This window comes from Neoarius graeffei, chromosome 17 (assembly GCF_027579695.1).
Source record: "Neoarius graeffei isolate fNeoGra1 chromosome 17, fNeoGra1.pri, whole genome shotgun sequence".
NCBI lineage: Eukaryota > Metazoa > Chordata > Actinopteri > Siluriformes > Ariidae > Neoarius > Neoarius graeffei.
In genome coordinates, this window is record NC_083585.1 from 29485202 (window position 1) to 29507082 (window position 21881).

The window sequence follows — 21881 nt, forward strand, 5'->3', positions numbered from 1 at the left end:
TCGCCTTGGATCTGAGGATACTAATTGTTGCAGTTTTGCAATTGGAATTTTTGTCCATTCTTGCTTTGTGCAAGACTTCAGCTGCTCAACAGTCCGTGGTCGCCATCGTCCGATTCCCCTCTACACGATGCGCCATACATTCTCAACAGGAGACAGATCTGGACTGACAGCAGACCAGTCAAGCACACGCACTCTGTCTTCGAAGCCACGCTATTGTAGCCTGTGCAGAATGAGGCCTGGCATTGTTCTGCTATGATAAGCATGGGCTTTCTAGGAAGAGACGTTGCCTTGATGGCAACATACGTCTCTCTAAAATCCCAATACATGTCTCTACATCACTGGTACCTTCACATGCATGCAACTCGCCCATGCCGTGAGCACTGATGCCCCCATACCATCACAGATGCTGGCTTTTGCACCTTCCTCTGATGATAAACTGGATGGTGATGTTCACCTTTGGCACTGAGAACTCAATGCCCAGTTTTCCTGAAAACAAGCTCAAATGCAACTCATCTGACCACAGCACACATTTCCACTGTTTTTCGGCCTATCTGAAATGAGTTTGGGCCCAGAGAAACCAGCAGCATTTCTGAATTGATGACTGGCTTCCTCCTTGTGTAATACAGTTTCGGGTTGCTTTTCTGGATGCAGTGGCAGACTGTGTTAAGTGACAACGGTTTTCCGAAGTTCTCCCAAACGCATGTGGCTATATTTGTTACATTAGCATGACGGTTTCTCAGGCAGTGCTGTTTGAGGGCTCGAAGGTCACACACATTCAACAGTGGTTTCTGACCTTGCCCTTTACATGCAGAGATGTCTCGGAATTCCCTGAATCTTTTCACAATATTATGCACTGTAGATTTTGAAAGACCTAAAATCTTGTGTTGAGAAATGTTCTTTTTGAATTAACAATTCTCTTATGAATTTTAGCACAAAGGAGCGAACCACGACCCATCCATGCTTGCAAAGACTGAGCCTTTGGTGCTGCTCCTTTTTTTACTCAATCATGTTACTGATTAACCTGCTTATTATGGAATCTTCCAAAATGTTGTTGCTTGAATATCCTATAAACTTTTCAGTATTATTTTGCCTCTGTCCCAACACTTTTGAGTGTGTTGCAGGCATCAAATTCTAGCTTTGTTTATATTTACAAAATACAGTTGTCCGTCAGTAAAACTATCGAAAATATTTTCTGTGGGCGGCACGGTGGTGTAGTGGTTAGTGCTGTCGCCTCACAGCAAGAAGGTCCGGGTTCGAGCCCCGTGGCCGGCGAGGGCCTTTCTGTGTGGAGTTTGCATGTTCTCCCCGTGTCCGCGTGGGTTTCCTCCGGGTGCTCCGGTTTCCCCCACAGTCCAAAGACATGCAGGTTAGGTTAACTGGTGACTCTAAATTGACCGTAGGTGTGAATGTGAGTGTGAATGGTTGTCTGTGTCTATGTGTCAGCCCTGTGATGACCTGGCGACTTGTCCAGGGTGTACCCCGCCTTTCGCCCGTAGTTAGCTGGGATAGGCTCCAGCTTGCCTGCGACCCTGTAGAAGGATAAAGCGGCTAGAGATAATAAGATGAGAGATGAGATGAGATATTTTCTTTGTACTTTTGTCAGTTAAACGTTCACACAAATTAATAAAATCACATATTTTTGTTTTTATTGCATTTTGGAAAATATCCCAACTTTTCTGGAAATGTGGTTACTATTTATCTGAAGCAACTGCTGGGGTGGGGAAGGATAACTATAGGAGCAGGGATGGGCAACCAAAGCTACAAGCTTTTCCAGATAAACATAAAGGCACTGGAACATTCTGTGGAATAGATTTCCACACGAAAACACCCTTCCTTGCCCCTTACTTATGAAACAACAGCCTTATCAGTTTACCCAGTATAAATAAGTCGTGGGAAGCACAGAGTATTAGTGACATGTCGAATGAGACTGAATCAAGACCTCACAGTCTTCATTAAAAAGCCTGTAGGAGAGAGAGAGAGAGAGAGAGAGAGAGATACACCACACAGCCAGAGACAAGGTTCCACTGTTGGAAGAATGAGCCTAAAAAAAGCGCTGGAATAATAAAGAGCAAGTGGAGCAGATTTCCTTCCTGCGTTGCATCTGTGGTAAACATAAACAGGAACCTCATACCCTCAACATCATTCAATTTTGGGTCTTACACCAGAAAATTAGTCGTATAAACACTGCCTGTCCTTTAGCGCATTCAGATAGCACGCTGATTGTCTGAGTTTACAGTTAGGTCATGGTTCACGGCGCATGCCAAAATGTAATTTAAACATCTTTTTTAAATTCAGGTCAGATTGCAACATGCTTGCAACATTAGGTCCGTCTTCAACAGGGTTAAAATGGGTCGAGAAGGGATGGAGAACAGACTGTGAGGATGTGCTCACCTTTCGGATAGTTGGCGGATCTGAGGGATGCCCATATACTTTTGGAAGTGCTCCAGCACATTGACCACTCCCTGGAGCAAGTTGGCCACCTCCCCATACTGCCTCTTGCGTGTCATGGCTCTGAAAGATAACATGATCTATTAAGGAATTAAAAAAAAAAACACATTTTGAACCTATACATAACTGACCAAACAGCACATGGTTCAGTGCCTCTATCTCTGGTCTGTAGATAATAAACAATGAAGCAACTTACTCCAAAGAGTCCACACCTCCTGCTAGCATGTGCAGGTGATTAAGGGTAGTAATGGATGTAGTTAGGTTACGCTTTGCATGGTCCAGCTGCTTGATGTCCCGTGTGATCTCTTTTACCTGGGCAAGGGAACAAACATCTCAGAGCTGATGGTTCCAGCACATCCAGACCTAGGCGGCTCCCCATTGTTCTCCTGTCCCAATAGTCCAGATAGCCAGACCCTGCCCTTCCTCTGACCTGTTCAGCACTGCTAACATGCAGATGGCTAGTGCATAAATCACGGATTAAAAAAGGCTGCAGCATAAGAAAGCCGCAGGATACCACAATTTCCTGCCTAGTTAGCCAGCAGCAGTGTGTGTTGGGAGTCATATTATATATTTTGACCAGACCAGATTCCTGTCTGTAAAGCTTATTTTTACTCACCATTTGCTCCGATTTCTCGGCTTTGTCCTTGATGTCTTTGATTTTGCCAAACAGTTGCTGGATGGCTATCTGAGCCTCCTCCAGAGCCTGGAATAGAGGCAGAAGTTCAGACACACAGCATCTGCGATTACTCTTGGACGTGCCATAATGGTTTCAATGCAGTCACACTGCTGTCAACGGCATTTGCTGCATCATCATCATCATCATCATCATAATAATAGCTGTAAAGGGAAAACGCTAATGCACATCAGATCCTTTATTTAACGATGCATTTCCATTGCAAATTAAATGTTAGACAGCAAACTCAATTTTTAAACCACATCAAAGCAATTTACTGTTTCACTAGTAGCAATCTCTAGTGAATAGGATTTCAGAGTCTTCTTCGGTCAGTCAAAGGTCTGAAGAAGAGACAGAGATGATAAGGAGGAGGATGATAATATTCTCATTTTGCTCTGCTTTCCTCCTCCTTCTGCTGCATTATTTGTCTTTCACTCATGCAAGCTGAGAAATAAGAACCAAATGGGAAGACTTGATGAAAAATCCTCACTCACAGTTTGTCCTCACATTCCAACAGGCTTAGTGTACAGCAGCTGCATTAAGGCCTGCCACATGTTCACCCACCTAACCCACTGGCATCGACCAGGCGCCCATCCTAGCCCTGAAGTGGGCTGACCTCCATACCGACAGTTATGCACAGTGCCAAGCTTCACAGCACTACGCAAGGTCCTGTAACCACAGCCCTGTTGGCTTTTAATAATGGTAGTCACTGCTGGTATATTTTGCCAGAGCCAGGGTGAAGCTGACCAGGAGTAGGATGGCTGGCTTTCACTCACGGGCAGATGGAATGCTAACAGCCGGCACCAGCTGCCCCGTGGAATTTACCACTTTTAAAATCCTCCTTAAAATACAGGCGGACACAGCCTTACTCTGTCGCACATGCAATTGACAGAACATTTTCAAAAGAGTAACATAGCTCAAAACAATTTGAAGGCCTTCCGGACACTTCCCAGTAGAGATTTTAAACTCAGCTGTCTTTCTCCATGCCTCGGCTGTTCTGCCTGATAAAGTCCATGTCGGAGAATAACTGAGAAACCATTAAGCACTGCAGATATGCAGATCGAGAGATGAGGAGGGGTCAGCCATTTCAAATGATTTCTTTCCAGAGTCTGAATGCTGGGAGTGTACCTTCCTTCCTTATCCGGAACCAATATACTGTTGGCTGATAAAATCGAGTGATTATAGGGTTCAACAGACATATCGGCGTTGTTCAAATACTTCAGATAACGCACAAATAACTTCTCTTTAAAAGGTTTTATACGGAAAATTGCATTCATAAACTTAGAATGTTACAGAACAACAGGAAAAGAAGCCCTTGTATAATGATAAAACCAAGCAGCGGTTTATCTTCTAAATTCAAACGAGTCCGTTGATGTATCAATTTTATCACAAACAGTTCTAAAAGTATAAATAATACATACTATTCATTTATCTAAAATCAGAGTTAAGCAAAGCATAAATAAAACATGCACGTTATATCTAACTCATTATCATGCAGTGCATTTGCAAATAAATGTCTTTTTCGCATACGAATGAAATTTTAACAACTATAGCAATTCCTGAAAGTGTGGTTTCGGCAAAACACAATGTCTATACTTCCACAGTGATGCAGCAAAATATCAGCTTTAACATGGACTACAAGAACAGCATTTCTGACACATCTGTGTGACGCTCGCAGTGACTAATGAGAATGCAACCATACACCATTACATTAGTTGTTCAATTAATTTGCTAATTCAAGCTGCCATAAAGAAATCAACGATGAACTACAACCTCGATTCCAAAAAAGTTGGGACAAAGTACAAATTGTAAATAAAAAGGGAATGCAATAATTTACAAATCTCAAAAACTGATATTGTATTCACAATAGAACATAGACAACATATCAAATGTCGAAAATGAGACATTTTGAAATTTCATGCCAAATATTGGCTCATTTGAAATTTCATGACAGCAACACATCTCAAAAAAGTTGGGACAGGGGCAATAAGAGGCTGGAAAAGTTAAAGGTACAAAAAAGGAACAGCTGGAGGACCAAATTGCAACTCATTAGGTCAATTGGCAATAGGTCATTAACATAACTGGGTATAAAAAGAGCATCTTGGAGTGGCAGCGGCTCTCAGAAGTAAAGATGGGAAGAGGATCACCAATCCCCCTAATTCTGCGCTGACAAATAGTGGAGCAATATCAGAAAGGAGTTTGACAGTGTAAAATTGCAGAGAGTTTGAACATATCATCATCTACAGTGCATAATATCATCAAAAGATTCAGAGAATCTGGAAGAATCTCTGTGCGTAAGGGTCAAGGCCGGAAAACCATACTGGGTGCCCGTGATCTTCGGGCCCTTAGACGGCACTGCATCACATACAGGCATGCTTCTGTATTGGAAATCACAAAATGGGCTCAGGAATATTTCCAGAGAACATTATCTGTGAACACAATTCACCGTGCCATCCGCCGTTGCCAGCTAAAACTCTATAGTTCAAAGAAGCAGCCGTATCTAAACATGATCCAGAAGCGCAGATGTCTTCTCTGGGCCAAGGCTCATTTAAAATGGACTGTGGCAAAGTGGAAAACTGTTCTGTGGTCAGACGAATCAAAATGTGAAGTTCTTTATGGAAATCAGGGACTAATCATTCGGACTAAAGAGGAGAAGAACGACCCGAGTTGTTATCGGCGCTCAGTTCAGAAGCCTGCATCTCTGATGGTATGGGGTTGCATTAGTGCGTGTGGCATGGGCAGCTTACACATCTGGAAAGACACCATCAATGCTGAAAGGTATATCCAGGTTCTAGACCAACATATGCTCCCATCCAGACGACGTCTCTTTCAGGGAAGACCTTGCATTTTCCAACATGACAATGCCAAACCACATACTGCATCAATTACAGCATCATGGCTGCGTAGAAGAAGGGTCCGGGTACTGAACTGGCCAGCCTGCAGTCCAGATCTTTCACCCATAGAAAACATTTGGCGCATCATAAAACGGAAGATACGACAAAAAAGACCTAAGACAGTTGAGCAACTAGAATCCTACATTAGACAAGAATGGGTTAACATTCCTATCCCTAAACTTGAGCAACTTGTCTCCTCAGTCCCCAGACGTTTACAGACTGTTGTAAAGAGAAAAGGGGATGTCTCACAGTGGTAAACATGGCCTTGTCCCAACTTTTTTGAGATGTGTTGTTGTCATGAAATTTAAAAAAATCACCTAATTTTTCTCTTTAAATGATACATTTTCTCAGTTTAAACATTTGATATGTCATCTATGTTCTATTCTGAATAAAATATGGAATTTCGAAACTTCCACATCATTGCATTCTGTTTTTATTTACAATTTGTACTTTGTCCCAACTTTTTTGGAATCGGGGTTGTGAATACATTATTTCAGGTCACTGATAAATGGTTTCAACTGTTTTTGTGCCAACGTTTTCAGCCTACGTGAACTGCTCAGGAACTTGAAATAATTAGTCTACAAAAGACAGGCGTTTCCACAGCCCTTCTTCTCAACCCCTTTTCCACCAAATCAGTTCCAGGGCTGGTTTGGAGCCAGTGCTGGTGCTGGTTCACAACTTGTTCAACTTGCGAGCCAGCTGAGAACCAGTTTGCTTTTCCATAGCTCGGGGTGCTAAGGGGAGCCATGTCATTACGTCACTGTATACATCAGTTACGTCGCTGCGTTTGCATAAACCTTGGCACGAACATTGAAGCAACAACACCACGGAGAAGAAGAAGCAACAATAATGGATGACTTCGCGTGTGTACAGCTGCTGCTTCTGGCTTTACGGTGCTTCATTGGGATCAGAAAACGGCAGATCCAATATGTTTGTGTTGATGGACAGGTTTTGAGTGGACGGCGATTATGTTCTAGGAGACAGGTAATAACCTAATGTTTTGACTCTTACACTGAATGTGAGATGGTTATGTTAGCCTTTGTTATGAGCTAACGTTGGTCTTAACAACTCCGCCTCCCCCCCCGCTGACGTAAGCGGTTCTTTCCTCTGGCCCAGCAAAGAGCTGGTGCTAGCCTGGAACCAGTTTTTCTGGCCCCAGAGCCAGTTCTTTGTCAGTGGAAACAGAAAACCCGGTTCCAAACTAAGCACTGGCCCCGAACCAGCCCTGGAACTGCTTTGGTGGAAAAGGGGCATCAGTGTCCTCACTCAGGAATCACACATGAAAACACGCATCATAAGAATCAACAGTTTCCGCTGTTTGGGTTTTAATCAACAAGCAAAACCGTCATTCAACAGTAGGCTTTATCTAACTCTTTAAAATGATAAATGATTTTATTGGTCATTGGAATTTGTTCCGTAAAAGGGTAAATCCACCTCAAATCACCAGATTTCAGAAAATTTTCCTGACCATCTCTAATTTGTTTCATACTTTCACAAACTAATGCTGTTGTTCTCAGTAAACACCAGATAAAATTTCAGCCTTATATCTTTATTAATTCTTGAGATATTGGGGCTTTAAAAATGGGTGTGATCCTGATTTTACTGTAAAAACGAATGGTACAGAAAAAGATGCTAAGTTCAATAAATAATTACTTTTGAACTATTCATGCTAGATGCATGAAATTTTTAGAAGTTGTTCTTAGGTACTAGATGTCTTTAACCACTATAAAAGAAGATCCATGGTTGCATATATTTGTCAGTTTATAGCTTGCTGAAAACTGTATTTCCACATTGAAGCACATCAGATCTTTCAAATTTTGGTATTTATTTCTCATGTTATAGTGCTATTTTGGTGACCTAAGTCTCATATCATCTCTAGACGCTTTATCCTTCTACAGGGTCGCAGGCAAGCTGGAGCCTATCCCAGCTGACTACGGGCGAAAGGCGGGGTACACCCTGGACAAGTCGCCAGGTCATCACAGGGCTGACACATAGACACAGACAACCATTCACACTCACATTCACACCTACGCTCAATTTAGAGTCACCAGTTAACCTAACCTGCATGTCTTTGGACTGTGGGGGAAACTGGAGCACCCGGAGGAAACCCACGCGGACACGGGGAGAACATGCAAACTCCACACAGAAAGGCCCTCGCCGGCCCCGGGGCTCGAACCCGGACCTTCTTGCTGTGAGGCGACAGCACTAACCACTACACCACCGTGCCGCCCTGGTGACCTAAGTATTTTTCTAAAAGAAATACAATTCTGATTTATGAGGCATTAAAAATGAAAAAATGTCACGCCTATATTTCAAATGCACATTGCTCATGTCTACCATAAAAAAATTACACCACTGGAAAGAGCATATCTTCATTAGTATATTCAGAAAATATGAAGTTGGTATCTTGAACCAAACTATATTTATTAAAAGTGCATATCCCAGGTAAATTCAGGAGCAAGATCAATGTAATTCTTCTATTTTATATTAAACTTTGGTCAAATATCTGTCACATTTTGCATTTTGTGCAATTTTTTTACCTTGCGCAATGCCAGAAAAATTCAGTTGAAATCAAGCCATTTGAGGCAAATTTGTCTGCCTCTGAAAAAACTTGACATTTGGATTTCCCGGGAAATATTGATTTTCGTGACGTCATCTGCGGGACGCCTCCCTCTGAATCTTATGTCAGCGCTGGTTTGTTTATGAGAAAACGACCTGGTGGTTTTCTGCAAATTTCTTCAATGTTATCGCGTAATTATTAAAATGGTTAACAGATGTATCGTAGGAGGGTGTAGCAACACCAATCTTGATGGGATTAGTACTCATCGTTTCCCAAAAGACCGGACAATGAGAGAGAAATGGGAGCGCTTGGTCTACACAGGCTGTGCACTGAAACCGTGCAAAGCTCGCGCAGCCTGCTGGTGCTTCCGCAGGTGACGTCACGAATCTGGCTCCAGACTCCCTTGGGATTTTTCCAGACGCGTTTTATTTTATTTTTTCTGCTGTAGACAGATGGCCTTGTGCAAAATTACCCTTCTGGATGAGTGTGTAAAGAGACATACTTTCATATATATTTTTAAAAAAAAACGAAATTGGTCCAGAATATGCACTTTAAGGTATCAAATACGCCATGTTTCACCACAAACAGAAATGCAAAATACAGAACCACTGTACTTAAAAATACAATCACAAAATTGTATCAGAGAACTAATATTTGTATTTTACATCCAAATATTCAGCTTATCTTTATTCTGCAAGTTTTACCACACCCAGTTCTACAATTTAAACAAACTACAGTGTCAGGACAAGCAAAACTTCAAACACATACTGTCTAGGTGAAGAGATCGAACTATGTATTGATTTGCTTTTCAACATCAGATGGAAGTTTATATTGTCTGCCAGTTGATGTAAGTGGAGCATCAATAATCTTCAGGATATGTATAAGAGGGACCCAACAGATATCCTCCCTCCTGGGCCAAATGCAAGTCTTACAGGGACCATGAGGATGCATGAATATTACTTGCACATCTTGTTCCTCGTCTGATGTTGCACGTACGTTACCCATCCACCATTGTTGGTCATACAAACACACAACATATTTACCAGGAACTGTATCTGCAAGGGAGACTGTTGATTTCACAGAAGTTTGATTCATTACTTGTAGAGGATTCCCGCTAATAATAGCCCAATATTAAAAATCTATATGAATGTCAATTTACAGGTTTTATGTATTAATTGGAGCATATGTAGTAAAACGTGGTGTATTTGATACCTTAATAAATATAGTTTGGTTCAAGAGACCATCTTCATATTTTGTGAATATATTAATGAAGACATGCTCTTTCCAGTGGTATGATTATTTTTATAGTAGACCTTGTCATACATGAGCAATATGCATTTGAAATATAGGCATGAAATGATTTTCTTCATTTTTAATGCCTCGTAAATCAGAAAATTGTATTTCTTTTGGCAAAATACTTAGTCGTCAAAATAGTACTATAACATGATAAATAAATACCAAAATTTGAAAGATCTGATGTGCTTCAATGTGGAAATACAGAGGGTCAAAACTGCTCCAAAAGCACAAACGAGAATTTATTTATTTAGATTAGATTAGATCTTTATTGATCCCTTTGGGGGGGGTTCCCTCAGGGAAATTAAAATTCCAGCATCATCATTACAGGATAAACAGAGAATATAAAATAGAGAAAACTTCTAGATAAATTAAAAGTATTTACATATACAAATATTTAAAAAAGAATATTTATTTATTTATTGCAGTTTTCAGCAAGCTATAAACTGACAAATATGCAACTGTGGATCTTCTTTTATAGTAGTTAAAGACATCTAGTACCTTAGAACAACTCCGGAAAATTTCACGCATCTAGCAAAGGTAATGACATTGAACTTAGCATCTTTTTCTGTACCACTCATTTTTACAGTAAATCAGTGTCACGCCTCATTTTTAAAGCCCCAATATCTCAAAAACTAATAAAAGATACAAGCCTGAAATTTTGTCTGGTGTTTACTGGGAATAACAGTAGTTTGTGAAAGTATGAAGCAAATCAGAGCTGGTCAGTCAGGAGGCCTCCGCTGATTTCATATGGACTGACCTAAAACTAAAATCAGTAAAAAGAATTAGACCAGTCTGGCCTTTATTCTCATAGAAAAGTAAGCAAGTACGTACTCTAACCAATATCTAAAAGACTTTAAAAAAAAGAGAAAGACAGGGCTGGGTGTTCAAAAAAAATAAAAACCCACCACACAAGCTTTACAGTTTCTGCATATATATATATATATATATATTTTTTTTTTTTTTTTTTTTTTTTTTTTTTTTGGGGTCGCTCTTCAGCATTCCTAATAAGCAGATCCACATGCCAGAAACTAAACGAGACATCCTGATCCCAACTCGCTCTGTGACAGCCATAAAATCCTCATCTGAAGCTCCTACCCCCAACCCCATCTGGGAACACAATACGGCAAGCTTTTTATATGGAATTTCAAACTGCATCAAAGGAAATAATATACATCACAGTTTTGCCTGGGCTAGACAACAGGGAACCAATGGGAGTGACCAGTGGCAGTGATAACTGCCAACAAATGCGTTGGTATTTTGGTGATTTTTTTTGTGCTCTATTCAAATGTTATGTACATTTCACATTATTACAAAACTCGTTTCTATTTTGGAAAATATCAAACTTGAATATAACTAGCAAACGATGCTTATTGTAGTGGGTGGACCAGAACTACAAAGGTGTTGAGCAAACAGTGTCAAAAAATGTGTGAGGACAATGAATCCAGTTATTAACCAAGAAAAGAGAGGCATGTAGCCTTTCACAGAAATGAATAAAGGGTAAACGTGGTATTTCTTCAAAACAAGGCATTTAGTGAATCAGCTTTCTCCTGGGGCGCACAGCTGCCCATAACTTCCAAAGAATGAGCCCACTCAGCAAGCAGGCAACACCATCTATTTTTTTCCTCCCTCCAAGATGGCATTTAAACAGACCAAACATCTGTGAGGTGACTGCGGTACGACACTGGAGTCACTGCTTATCTAGCCATGACCTCCAACTCAACATGAACACTCAGGGACTTGCACCTTCAACCCCTCCTGCAAAACGATGGAGAACGATCTTTTCAACACTTTAAAAGACACATGTTTTCCCACCACTTCCACACAGCTAGAATTATCATCATGCAGGCCCCTGAGACTGCGATTCAGAAGCGCGCGTCTCCACCCTAATGATAAATACTTCTCAGACTAAACAAAGAACAAGCCGGTGTGTTTTCCATCTCTCCTCCATCAGCCCCCGACCTCTACATCTGTAATCCAGCATTTCCATCTGCAGAAGGGATTTTCCTTTTACTCGGTGGAAACATCTCAGAGGGATACCGGGCCTGAGACTCCAAACCTTGACTTTCCACATCTCAGAGCGAGCTGGTTATGGGACGACCACCAGGCCCCTCTCAGTCTTCGCTTGCACCGGCTCATACCGTACCTCACAATTAGGTGTCACATTTCACCTCTGCCTGCTGCTCTGATTGAGCACGGATCTGTGTTGAATCAGGGTTTTCCACCAGCTCCAAGAAGCAGCAGGACACCAAACCACAATGTGGAATGTCAGCATAGCTAAAAAACAGGGGAATTTGAAAGAAATGTGCTTTCTAGTCCAGAGAGAGAGACAGAGAGAGAGTGTTGAGGCTGGGAACGCAGCAGCTCTGACTAATTCTAGCTTTGATGAAAACAGGGAACAGAACTAATTACTAAATGTCACTGGAGAAGAACTGGCCGATATAGAATATCTGATATCTGGCAAAAAAAAAAAAAAGGAGAGAGTCAAACACGGGTTATGAGATGTGTGTGAGCAGACAGAAGACTCTTGACAGCAGCTCCCCAGGATCTGGTTTCACATCCAACACTACAAACTAAAGCAGTTTTCTGTATTCATGCTGTAGGCCTCGAGCAAGCTCCACTAGCAGTTCTCTGCTACTCCAATTCATCTTACTTCTCTCCCAACAACAATCCATCATCTCACACAAATGCTCTCTGGCAAGGCCGCTTTCCATCAACTCTCTCATATGAAAGAGCTGAAAGTACAAATCGACAAGTCCGTCATTTAGTTTTCATTGCGAGAAAGATTTATGTGCAAATCTTTCTCACAGGGGACTGAGTTGATGTTATGGGGACATGAGACACCCACCTGCCTGCCATCCTGCCCCACGTTAGTTTGTCCCCTCACCACTGTCCTGATGTTGTCATCTAGCCGTCTGGTGAAAGAAAAAGCACAAATCAGTAAAGGCACCAGTGAGCAAATCACAAAGAGTAGTACGCTAGATCAGTATCAAGCACTGTAATCATTTTACATGTAAAATGAAACGCTCACCTGATTTTCAGGCGAATCTTGTTCACCACTTCATCGATATTTGCCAGTGACTAAAAAGGAAGATAAAATTTAGAACATAACTCACTAAAAGTCACTAATGAAATTAACATTAGCCTTCCCCAAAGTCTCATTAAGCACGGCCCTTGAAAAAAGGGCACAGTGTGAGAGCACAACCTAGTGGCCAAAAATAAATAAATATGGGGGGGTAGTAACTAGAGGTGTAATTCTCATATACAAATCAATACCCCAAAATTAAAACATGTCTTGAACAAAAGCTAGTAGACCATTACAACTAAATCAATACACATGTTTCTGTATCAGTAAGTCCAACAGAACACATGCAAGTCTTTTTTATCACAATTATACTCTTATTTAGGAATGTTAATCATTTCCTTTCGCACAAAGTATTTCTCTTGCGTTCTACTCCTCTCTGCATGTCAATCCCAATTAAGTCCCATGACTTCCTAAAACTAACTAACTCCCTCCCATGTTGGTAAACTTGAGAGACTCACCACTCTCTACGAAATTAGTCTGAGTGATCAAATGTCAAGGAGAATTTAAGTTTTATTTTGTTGTTTTTTTGTTGCAAGAAAACATACTACAATTAACAGTTATTCCACGAAATCGAGTCGTACATGAGCTGACAGCCAACAAGACGCATAGCACAGACTTGGCTATAAGCGATGTACGATGAGATTGAGTGGAATAACTGTTTTATTCTATCCACATTCACTGGATTTTGAGAAATGGAGCATCTTTATTTTTTGCAAATTCGATAAATAAAAACCTTTATAGAAAAATCCGACAAAATCATTTCCACTTAGAATGTAAACAAGCCAGCGAAATGACAGTAGCAATTTGTGAAAAATGCGATAATTCTTGGGGGGGGGGGGGGGGGGGGGGGGGGATTAGTTCTTACCATCAAACACCTTTATTCCATATTTTGTTGGGTTTTTTTGTATTTCGGGGTTTTGTTTTCAAGTAGAGTTTTTAATTTTGTCCTTGGTTGGTTCAGCAACATGCGCCGCCATTTTGTTTTTCTCTACTCACGGTATATGAGCTGATATCCTAGTAGTAGAGTAGCCAATCAGAGCATGCAAATGCTCATATCCAGTGAATGTGGATAGAATAAATGTATGATAATGTACAATTTGGGATATCATGTTGATCAAAATACAAAGGCTAATAAAGTCTAATAAAATGTGTATTTACTAACTGCTTCACAGCCAAAAGCTTGCATAATACTGACTCACACTGCATCACGTTACATTGAAACAACTTGAAATAGCTGGCTACTCTATTAGTATCTTCTCATCTCATTATCTCTAGCCGCTTTATCCTTCTACAGGGTCGCAGGCAAGCTGGAGCCTATCCCAGCTGACTACGGGCGAAAGGCGGGGTACATCCTGGACAAGTCGCCAGGTCATCACAGGGCTGACACATAGACACAGACAACCATTCACACTCACATTCACACCTACGGTCAATTTAGAGTCACCAGTTAACCTAACCTGCATGTCTTTGGACTGTGGGGGAAACCGGAGCACCCGGAGGAAACCCACGCGGACACGGGGAGAACATGCAAACTCCACACAGAAAGGCCCTCGCCGACCCCGGGGCTCGAACCCAGGACCTTCTTGCTGTGAAGCGACAGCGCTAACCACTACACCACCGTGCCGCCATTAGTATCTTCATATATTAAATAATAATTTCTTAAGATAAAGACACATCTTAAGTTACAAGCATTAAACAGCTAGAAACATTAAAATATAAACAAAGGGCAAAAAAAAATGCTAAAAAATATCCTATTTACACTTTAATGATCTTGTAATAATAATGCTGATGATAATGATCTTGAATCCAGCTGTATATTGTAAGGCCTTGGAAGGACATACACAGTAGCTGTCCTTTTCATATACTGTGTTTTCATTTAATCACTTTGCAGTCTTTGCACTTCGGGTCTTTCATCTACACTATATGGGCAAAAGTTTGTGGACACCCAACATTACACCTGTCTGTTCTTGTTGAACATCCCATTCCAGATTTAGTCCCCCTTTGTTGTTATTATAACCTCCACTAGATTTTGGAGCTTGGCTGTGGGGATTTGTACTCATTTAGCCACAAGAGCATTAGTGAGGTCACTTATGTCAAGTGACAAGAACTGGGGCAGAATAAGCATTCAGTTCATCCCAAAGGCGTTCAGTGGGACTGAGGTTAAAGTGCATATTCTGGACCAATTTCGTTTTTTTTTTTTAAATGAAAGTATGTCCCTTTACACCAGGGGTGGGCAATTATTTTTTCCATGGGGCCACATGAGAAACAGAAAATTTTGTGGAGGGCTGGACCAAAAGGCTGAACTAAATTCGGCATAATATTAATTGTATTTCTTTATATAAAGCAATAAATAACATTGTTTTTACAAGCTGCTAAGACTGGTAAGAGTATGGAAAAAACGAGGTTGCCTTACAAAAAAGGTCATTTATTCAATCAAATTTCCCAAAACAATGGTTAACAAAATGTGAACGTTTGTACCATTTTTTTTCAGTCACATTCACCCCAAAACACAATAAAGACATCATAATATTGTCTTTCTACTCCAAATATCAAGCAAGATACATCATATTATAATAATGATGTCCACATTTGTAGTCTAATCACCTCATTTGGTGTTTTTCAGTTTTTTATTTGTTCAGCGAGAGAGATCTAGTCTCTGTTGGGCTTTAACGAGTGCATCAGAGTCAGGTTGAATGTCTGAGGTGGAGATGCGAAGCACAGCAGACAGATGATCATTGGTGAGAGAGGATCTATACCTGGATTTGTTAAACTTCATCACTGAAAATGTTTGTTCACATATGTAGGCAGAGCTAATACTTAGCAGTCCATGTTTTATTGAAAGCCCTGCATTTGGCATCTACCTTTCTTCTTTTTGCGGACATTTTGGGGGCTAAAGTCTTCTTGTGACCTGCTTGCAACAACGTCGATTCGGTGTAGGTATCAGATCTACAGATCGGCTCGGGCTCCAGCACCTGCTGGTGACGTCACACTATGTGATTGGCTGGACCGTTTGAAGGATGACGTACAAGTTTGTGGTTGGTTTGGACAAATTACGGAAGTAGTAATCGCGGGATTAGGTTTCGTGGGATTTCATGTCATGTTCATGTCTCGCGCATTGCGTTTTTGTTGAACACAACTTCAAAATAAAAGCAATGCACATTCAGTCCATGCATGAGGTAAAATTAGAAAATATGTTTATTTTGTAATTTCTCATTAACCTTACGCGGGCCAGTCAGAATGAACCAAAGAGCCGGATGCGGCCCGCGGGCCGTAAAATGCCCAGGTCTGGTTTACACACTCATCCAGAAGGGCAATTTTGCACAAGGTCATCTGTCTACAGCAGAAAAAAATAAAATAAAACGTGTCTGGAAAAATCCCAAGGGAATCTGGAGCCAGATTCGTGACGTTACCTGCGGAAGCGCCAGCAGGCTGTGCGAGCTTTGCACGGTTTCAGTGCACAGCCTGTGTAGACCAAGCGCTCCCATTTCTCTCTCATTGTCCGGTCTTTTGGGAAACGATGAGTACTAATCCCATCAAGATTGGTGTTGCTATACCCTCCTACATCTGTTAACCATTTTAATAATTACGTGATAACGTTGAAGAAATTTGCAGAAAACCACCAGGTCGTTTTCTCATAAACAAACCAGCGCTGACGTAGGATTCAGAGGGAGGCGTCCTGCAGATGACGTCACGAAAATCAATGTTTGCCGGGAAATTCAAATGCAAAGTTTTTTTCAAAGGTGGACCAATTCGCCTCAAATGGCTTGATTTCAACTGAATTTTTCTGGTATTGCGCAAGGTAAAAAATTGCAGAGAATGCAAAATGTTACAGATATTTGACCAAAGTTTAATATAAAATAGGAGAATTACATTGATCTTGCTCCTGAATTTACCCATGATATGCACTTTAAGGCTCTGTGGAGGCCACTTAAGTTGTTACACTCCAATCTTGGCAAACTATGTCTTTACGCACAGTGGTATTGTTATGCTGGAAAATATTTAGACTTTGGAGTTCCAGTGAAGGTAAATTGTAATGTTACAGCATATAAATACATCCAGTACAACTGTGTGCTTCCTACTTTGTGGCAACAATTTAGGGAAGAACCATATATGGGTGTGATTGTCAGGTGTCCACAAACCATGGCATTCTGTATAGTTTGTTTACCTGTCTGTGGCAGTAGTAGTGATTAATTTTTAATGAAACAAGATATCCCATTCATATCGAACACTTTATTTATCGCCATTATGTTGTAATGGTTTTGAGTGGGAATTGGAGCAAAACGGTAAAGTCGAAACTTTAAGCTATCCCCTGGTGCCCTAGTAACGTTAATGATCATTTTTTGCCATGGCTCCAGTGGGAATTTGAACCATTGGATTAACACGTTGTAACCAGTCATGACAATGCTGGTGGTGTGATATCCATGACAACACAGCAATATTGTGATGGAACTACTGGCACCAAGATAATTGGAATACTCATACTCGCTCAATGTAAAGCAGCCAGTAGCAAATTCAAAACAAGGAAAGAAAACCTTGGCAAATATGACTGGAAACTGGAACGAATTATACATCATGTCCAGTCTGACACGTTTTAAACATCTTGCAGAGGTTCTCGCTTCGTTAAATAGAGTCAGGTGGGAATACATGACACCTGTTACTTTACCGTTATGGAAGACTGAATGGGAATGAAAATTTATCACCTATCCCATGTTGCTTTACCTCATACAATAAGTTTCATATGTGAAATGGGCTTAAGAAAGAAACCACAGGTGTCCAAAAACTTTTACCAGGCAACGCAAGTTAAAAAAATATACCTATTTACCTTGAAACCACCGATGATCACGTAAAGTACACGTAGTCATCGGTGGACTGTGTCACAGGGCCAGGAAGTCTTCTCTGACTTATGGTTAGCCCCCCCCACACACACACTTCAGAATTGGGTCAGTATGGTTTTTAAATTAATTTAAAGTGCATATCAGGGGTAAATTCAGGAACAAGATCAATGTAATTCTCCTATTTTATATTAAACTTTGGTCAAATATCTGTAACATTTTGCGCAATTTTTTTACCTTGCGCAATACCAGAAAAGTTCAGTTGAAATCAAGCCATTTGAGGCGAATTGGTCCGCCTCTGAAAAAACTTGGCATTTGGATTTCCCAGCAAACATTGATTTTCGTGACGTCGCGTGTGGGACGCCTCCCTCTGAATCCTACGTCAGCGCTGGTTTGTTTATGAGAAAACGACCTGGTGGTTTTCTGCAAATTTCTTCAACGTTATCACGCAATTATTAAAATGGTTAACAGATGTATCGTAGGAGGGTGTAGCAACACCAATCTTGATGGGATTAGTACTCATCGTTTTCAAAAAGACCGGACAATGAGAGAGAAATGGGAGCGCTTGGTCTACACAGGCTGTGCACTGAAACCGTGCAAAGCTCGCGCAGCCTGCTGGCGCTTCCGCAGGTAACGTCACGAATCTGGCTCCAGACTCCCTTGGGATTTTTCCAGACGCGTTTTGTTATTTTATTTTTTTCTGCTGTAGACAGATGGCCTTGTGCAAAATTACCCTTCTGGATGAGTGTGTAAAGAGACATACTTTCATATTTAAAAAAAACGAAATTGGTCCAGAATATGCACTTTAATGTATTGGCATTCACTGCTTCTTCAGACAGAGTAGTCCAGTGGGTAACAACTCGTTGGGAGAAAACAATACCTCCTAAGCATCAAATTATGCCTCTGCTTAATTATGCTCTTGCTATGGCCTCGTTCTCAATCAGTCCCCTTGTTTGAGTTCAAAGTAGTAATCTGGGTCCAACTTATCAATGCTGTGCGTAATCCTGTAAACGTCTAGTAAATCAGCCCTGGACCTCCTGACTTCTAAGTGACATAGACTAAAAGCTACAGGTCTTATCTTGATAATCCATATTATTTTTTTCGCAGTCCAAATCCTGCACTCTGATTGGCTGGCGAGCGGGTCTGTATCTACGGACCCTGGTTACGGACCTCTGGCGACTCGCTCGTTCACAACAACAAACATAGTAGCATTTTTTTCTCAACATTTATCTTTTTTTTAATAAGATTTATTTAAAAGATTATCAAAAATCTTGTAAATTTTTGCCAGCATTTCTCAGGAGAATAGCATTAATTTTACAGCATGGATAGCGATAACGACAGTGTTCACAGCGAAAGCGAGTTTTACTACCCTGAGGAAGAAGAAATGAAAGAAAACATTTCAGGAGAAAGCTAAAAACCTAACTTGCTAATGCCGAGCAAAAACATGGCTGAATCCTGAATGACTCCTATTTGTATAAATAGGGGACTACATAGGCGGCAAAATGTAGTTTTTTTTCCTGCCATGGAAGTGCACTTGTATACCGAGGAGGAAGCCATTTGCATTACAGCCGTGAATGAGGATTCAAAATAGCATTAATTTTACAGCATGGATAGCGATAACAAGTGTTCACAACGAAAGCGAGTTTTACTCCCCTGAGGAAGAAGAAATAAAAGAAAACATTTCAGGAGAAAGCTAAAAACATCTAACTTGCTAACGCCAAGCAAAAACATGGCTGAATCCTGAATGACTCCTATTTGTATAAATAGGGGACTACATAGGCAGCAAAATGTAGTTTTTTTTCCTGCCATGGAAGCAGGGCTTTGAACCAGAATTTTTTTCCTATTGGTTCATTCCGAACAGAAACGGAATTTTAACGTTTCCGGTTTTGGGTTCCACCATTAAATAGACGTTCCCGAACCGGTTAGAACAAAAAATTTTCGCTCCCGGAACGGTTAATTATGTTCCCTGTCAGCTGTTTAACAAATGGCTATAAAATTATGTCTCTGTCTCATCCAGCTTAAGCCAAATGTAGGCTATTTCTATTACAACCTTCATTAAATAAGACAAGAAATAATTCAAATAATTCAATAATTCTTCCTCCCCCTTTCCCTGCTCCATGTAGCTCCACGGTCGTTTCGTTTTTACATTATATTTGTATCGATACAGAGCCGCTTCATCTGTCCACACTACAGCGAAGCGCTACAGTACCGATACTGTACCGGTACGAAACCCATACATTTGTGGGTTTCGTACCGATACAGTTATACCGCTACAGTACCGGTATAGTTGCTAGAGTGGACAGGTGTTGTGGTACGAAAGTAGTATCGTATCGGTAGAAAATCCCTAGTGTGGACAGGGTAAAAGTGGGGTCGCACTAGGGTTTCATATAGTATAGCTACCGTATAGCTACCAGTACTGAGCCACTGGGACAGAAAAACTCAGATGCTTCTCAAAGTATGTTACTTTACCTCAGTTCTTATGAACAATTTTACCCCAAAATAAAGAACTGTATTTTAATTTTGTCTTAAATTCTTCCTAAAGTATTCCTATATCCACTTTTTTTTTTTAAATACAAGCTTTCAGACCTAGCACATTCAGATAGAGACTATCACAGGACTCACCTGCTCAGTTGGAAACAAAGTGTTAATGTATTCAACTGCATTGAAATCAGCTCGATCCAGAGGGTCCTGACTGGGAAACACCTTCAAATAAAGAGAAGGCATGGGGGGGAAATAAAATAAAATAATTCAGGTTACATGTGAGAGACCACCCTACAGTGAGGAGTCTTACTGATGAATCCAACTTGTAGCATTAAATAAAGTTGGGTCTAGAAAATTATATTTCTCTTGTCTTTTTTAAAGCAGTCTTTATACAGCTCTGTGTGTTTATAGGTGCGAAAGTGAATGCCAGTCATTTCTGTCTTTATTTAGCCAAATAAAATATATACGAGTAATATATCAAACTAGCTAGCTAGCTAGTCAGTCTTATAGCTAAGCTAGCTAAATAGCTAGCAAGAATGAACGATTACAGCTAGGACACTTATCCAACTAACGTATTTATAATGTATTTATTCGTTTATTTCCTCGGCACTTTGTCAAAATTGTTGCTCAATATAATGGATAAAATGACAGCGATATAGAAGCTAGCTAGTTGGTAAACCTTTTGCAATCAGTGGAGTAACGCTTAGCTTAGCTTAGCCTAGCCAGGGAGAATGGAGTAACTATGACACAAACAGAACCACTGTGAAACACAACTATGTACCTGTTCGATGGCCAGCTGCACTTCAGGAGTTAGGTGTAAAATTGCGTCCAAATCCTCCACAAATTCTAATTCTTCATCTTCCATCATTGTATCACAACAGCCGGGTGACAGTTAGCTGGAGCTCTGTGATGATGCTGGAGTCCTGCTCCCTCCAGCTCAGGACTCATTACCGCCACCCACAGGAGTGGAGTCACAAAGCTGCCTTTCACCTTTCATGGAGAAAACATCTCATCTCGTCTCATCTCATCTCATCTCATCTCATTATCTCCAGCCGCTTTATCCTGTTCTACAGGGTCGCAGACAAGCTGGAGCCTATCCCAGCTGACTACGGGCGAAAGGCGGGGTACACCCTGGACAAGTCGCCAGGTCATCACAGGGCTGACACATAGACACAGACAACCATTCACACTCACATTCACACCTACGGTCAATTTAGAGCCACCAGTTAACCTAACCTGCATGTCTTTGGACTGTGGGGGAAACCGGAGCACCCGGAGGAAACCCACACGGACACGGGGAGAACATGCAAACTCCGCATAGAAAGGCCCTCGCCGGCCACGGGGCTCGAACCCAGGACCTTCTTGCTGTGAGGCAACAGTGCTAACCACTATACCACCATGCCGCCCTGGAGAAAGCATTACATACTGAAAAGCAAAACCACCATTTAGTTTGACCTCTTCATTGAAAACCATTTAGTAGGGCATTGCTTTTTAAACACTTAAACGTTAAAAGACATTCAAAGACACGCGGTTAGGTTAACATCCATGAGGCAGCCATGGCCTGAGGTTGGGCTGAAGTGCCCTTGAGCAAGGCACCTAACCCAAAACTGCTCCC

General features: G+C 41.0%; 1 protein-coding gene across 1 annotated transcript in view; it reads right to left on the reverse strand.

Annotated features, from left to right (window-relative positions):
• vps53 (VPS53 subunit of GARP complex) overlaps positions 1–21199 on the reverse strand; it is a 36992-nt gene extending 15793 nt beyond the window's left edge. The window contains exons 1-7 of the mRNA XM_060943969.1: positions 21048–21199; positions 20408–20488; positions 12900–12949; positions 12717–12783; positions 3065–3151; positions 2645–2760; positions 2392–2511 (exon numbers count right to left, since the gene is read on the reverse strand). Of these exons, the coding sequence (XP_060799952.1) occupies positions 2392–2511; positions 2645–2760; positions 3065–3151; positions 12717–12783; positions 12900–12949; positions 20408–20488; positions 21048–21134 (608 nt within the window). The 5' untranslated portion in view covers positions 21135–21199. The remainder of the gene's footprint in view (positions 1–2391; positions 2512–2644; positions 2761–3064; positions 3152–12716; positions 12784–12899; positions 12950–20407; positions 20489–21047) is intronic.
• Positions 21200–21881: the final 682 nt, after the last annotated feature.